The 3,602-nt window shown below is 41.0% G+C and overlaps 1 protein-coding gene across 4 annotated transcripts in view; it reads right to left on the bottom strand.

Moving 5' to 3' along the window:
* atrnl1a (attractin-like 1a) overlaps positions 1–3,602 on the bottom strand; it is a 331,746-nt gene that overhangs the window by 17,581 nt on the left and 310,563 nt on the right. For all 4 annotated transcript variants that reach the window (XM_026189695.1, XM_026189694.1, XM_026189696.1 and 1 more), the window contains one exon: positions 12–126. In XM_026189695.1, the coding sequence (XP_026045480.1) occupies positions 12–126 (115 nt within the window). The remainder of the gene's footprint in view (positions 1–11; positions 127–3,602) is intronic.

The raw sequence follows: 3,602 nt of genomic DNA, 5'->3' as shown, positions 1-3,602 counted from the left end.
AAGGATCTTACCAGACTGTCCAGGTGGAGGTATTCCAGATGGGATTCTGGGCAGGTACAGTAGCACTGTGAGAACACCTGCTCTGCTTCCCCAGCATGGCTCCATGGCTATGGGCTTCGGCACTGCCTACAAACAGAACACACAGACAGGGACAAAAAGGATCAACACATTAAGTATGCAACAAGTAGGCAGTGGTGTGATTTGTATGTACACAGTACTCCTATAGGTTAACAGAACAGCAAGCCAGTCAATTTGAAGGATGTAGCAGACATCCTCAACTCAAGCTGTGGTGCCCAGATCCCTGCTGCCAACATCCCCATGAGCAAAGCTCCCAGCTGGGGGAAGCAGGCTGACTGGCAGCCTGTGGAGCTGCACCTGCTGTGCAGCTGATTTAGATGGAGACCATCTTATCAGGCTCTCCAGGTGAGTGCACAGAAACAGGCGTTAAAATATCAGCTGCACCGCCCCTTCTGCTAATGCCTTGTGTTTTTCTACAAGCCCCAAACACAGACACAGATTTATATATAAAAAACAACTTTTTTTCCTCTGTTTCCATTGATCCATCCATCAAGCAAGCAATCCGTAATCATCAGTTAGTTCTGCATTCAAACAGGTGTTACAATTGATTTTAAATTCCTGAACACAAACCTTTACCTTATTTAACCACATTTAAATATGGTAAAAAATGAAAGCTATGAAGTTTTAAAAAATATAAGGACACCACATCATCCCTGTGCAGTCCTACTAGGACTCACTACATGTAGTTTTCCTTACTGTCTGTGTAATACCTAAATATCTAATAGAGTTGTGTTTCCTTTCATCTGAATACACAACAAGGATAAGAGTCACTGATATATTGATCTGGTTTGACCCGCCTGCTGCACTGTACCACAGAGGTCACAGGGATGGACTCTGTTTAGTACTGCAGTCTGTGGGAAAGTGGCATGCTCACATATTGTATGCATAAATACATAATTTTCTTATTACAACTTTTTCTTTCAATTTATTGCCTTGTTTACCCTTTCTCTCTGCTTTTTCTGATCCATCCTCTTTTCCGTGTGGAAATCAGGAGACAAGAACATTCAGAGAATCTGCAAATGCAGTCTAGTTTTTGTGTTTTAATATACACTATTCTGTGTTGTTACTTTTAAAGAAAATTTAAACTGAAAAAATCAAAAAGAAAACTGAAATACAGTAGCAGTTTGATAAAACAAATGAAGACAATATATGTATGTATATCTATGGTATACAACGCTGCCCTGGGGCGCTTCTGTCAGTGCGCCCCAGGGCAGCTGTGGCTACAATGTAGCTTGCCATCAGTGTTGGTCAAGTTACTTGAAAAAAGTAATCAGTAACTAATTACTGGACTCAGCGGTCCTGTTGCTCTATTTTCACCTGTAAAACAGGAGCAGGGTAAGCGGAGGTTTACCCTGGTGCAGGTGTGCTGCGGTCAGTTGAAGAATCCGCGAATTTCTCTGTGAATTTCCCGGAAGTTTAGGGGTTTTTTTTCGCTGTAAAAAGAAGTTTTCTTCCCACGCACGATGGACGCTAATGTTTTTGTCACTTTTTATGGAATCAAACTCAAAGGTCAGTAATTGCACGCTTTAAACGCTGCACGCTCATATTCTCTCCCACAATCGATATGTGATCCATTGTTGATCTGCACACAGCTGCTGTCACTAACGGCGCACTCGCTTACATCACTGTCGTGAGACATTCTCGCAAAAAATCACGGTTTTAGTAACGTAGTAACGCAGTGTTCCTACGGGAAAGTAACGGTAATCTAATTACAGTTTTTGCAATAGTAATCCCTTACTTTACTTGTTACTTGAAAAAGTAATCAGATTACAGTAACGCGTTACTGCCCATCTCTTCTTGCCATCACCAGTGTGTGAATGTGTGTGTGAATGGGACTAAGTAAAGCGCTATACAAATGTATTGAGTATCTCATTACTTCAGACTTTGCTTGGAAAATGGGAAATATGCACATCAATTTTTTAAAACACACTGAAACTTAGTATTCAAAGTTTTTTTTACCTCAAAATTCTACATACAATGACCCATACTGAAAAAACTTGCTTGATTTCTTTGCAAATGTATTTACAATGAAAAACAAATAAAACCTGTACATGACTATTCACAGTCTTTGACATGAAGATCAGTTGAAAATTGCAAATCAAGCTCAGTATCATCCTGCTTCTACTGATCAGATATTAGATGTTTCTACAACTTGTAGTCCACTTCAGTATATTGGACATAATTTGGATGGTGTGCCTGTCTTTATAAGGTCCCATAGTTGACAGTGTATGTCAGAGCACAAATGAAGCCATGGAGTCCAAGAAAAAGACCAAGACAGGATTGCATCGAGGTACAGAAACAATCTGTAGCATTGAAGGTCTCAGTGAACACAATGGCCTCCATCATCCACAAATGGAAGGCGTTTGAAACCACCAAGACTTTTCCTAGAGCTGGCTCCAAAGCCAGTCTAAGCAATCAGGTTAAATGGTTGTTAGTTGGCAAGTGAAAAGGACGGTCACTCAAGCGTTGTTCAGCGGAGAGAGGAGAACCTTCCTGGAGAACAACCATTTCTGCAGCACTCCACCAATCAGGCCTGTATGATAAAGCCTCACGGAAGCTACTCCTCTGTAAAAGGCACGTGACAGTCTGCCTGGAGTTTTCCAAAAGGTGCCTTGAAGGACACTCAAATTATGAGAAACAAAATCCCCCAGTTTAAGGGTAGAACTCTTTGGCCTAAATGCCAAGCATCATGTCTAGAGGAAATTGGCAGCACTCATCACCTGGCCAATACCGTTCCTAAATGAAGCATAGTGGTGGCAGCATCATACTGTGGGGAGGTTTATCATCAGCAAAAACTGGGAGACTAAAGATGAATGCTTCAATGTACAGAGACATCCGACTCCAGAGCGCTCTGGAACTCAGACTGGGGTTAAAGTTAATCTTCCAACAGGACAACCACCTTAAGCACATAGCCAAGATAACAAAGGAGTGGCTTCAATATCATTGTGTGATTGTCACAGACTTGAAGGTAAAAAACCTGAACTCATTTGAACATCTCTGGAAATATCTGAAATTGGCTGTGCACGGACGCTCCCCATCGAACCTGATGAAGCTGGAGCAGTACTGCAAAGACAAATGGGAGAAATGGGCTAGAAATAGGTGTGTCAAGCATGTGGCATCACAACCACAGGTTTTGAGAGTGTAATCGCTGCCAAAGGTGCTTCAACAAAGTACTGAGCACAGGCTGTGAACACCTATGTTTATGGTATGTTGTTTATTTTTCATTTGAGGGGTTGATCAAGTCATACAGAAAATGACTCTTCACATTTGTGTTGCTAAAATTGGTTCTACAAATCATAGGATGTATTTAGTTTTTCACAGGACTGCTTAGAGATGTCTGCAAACTTTTCTTTCCAATGTCTGCACTTTGCGTTGGCTCTGGTGAGTGTTTTGCATAGCTTGGTTATAGCACAGTGAAATTTTGCAGAGTGACATGACTTTTTTTTTTTTTTTTTTTAGAAAAATCAAACACATGGAAGAACATTAAATATTAAACACACAAATGCTGAATGCACAATTGCACA

This window comes from Astatotilapia calliptera, chromosome 13 (assembly GCF_900246225.1).
Source record: "Astatotilapia calliptera chromosome 13, fAstCal1.2, whole genome shotgun sequence".
NCBI lineage: Eukaryota > Metazoa > Chordata > Actinopteri > Cichliformes > Cichlidae > Astatotilapia > Astatotilapia calliptera.
The sequence above is the reverse complement of the archived record's forward strand: the minus strand, read 5'-3'. Positions and strand labels throughout refer to the sequence as shown.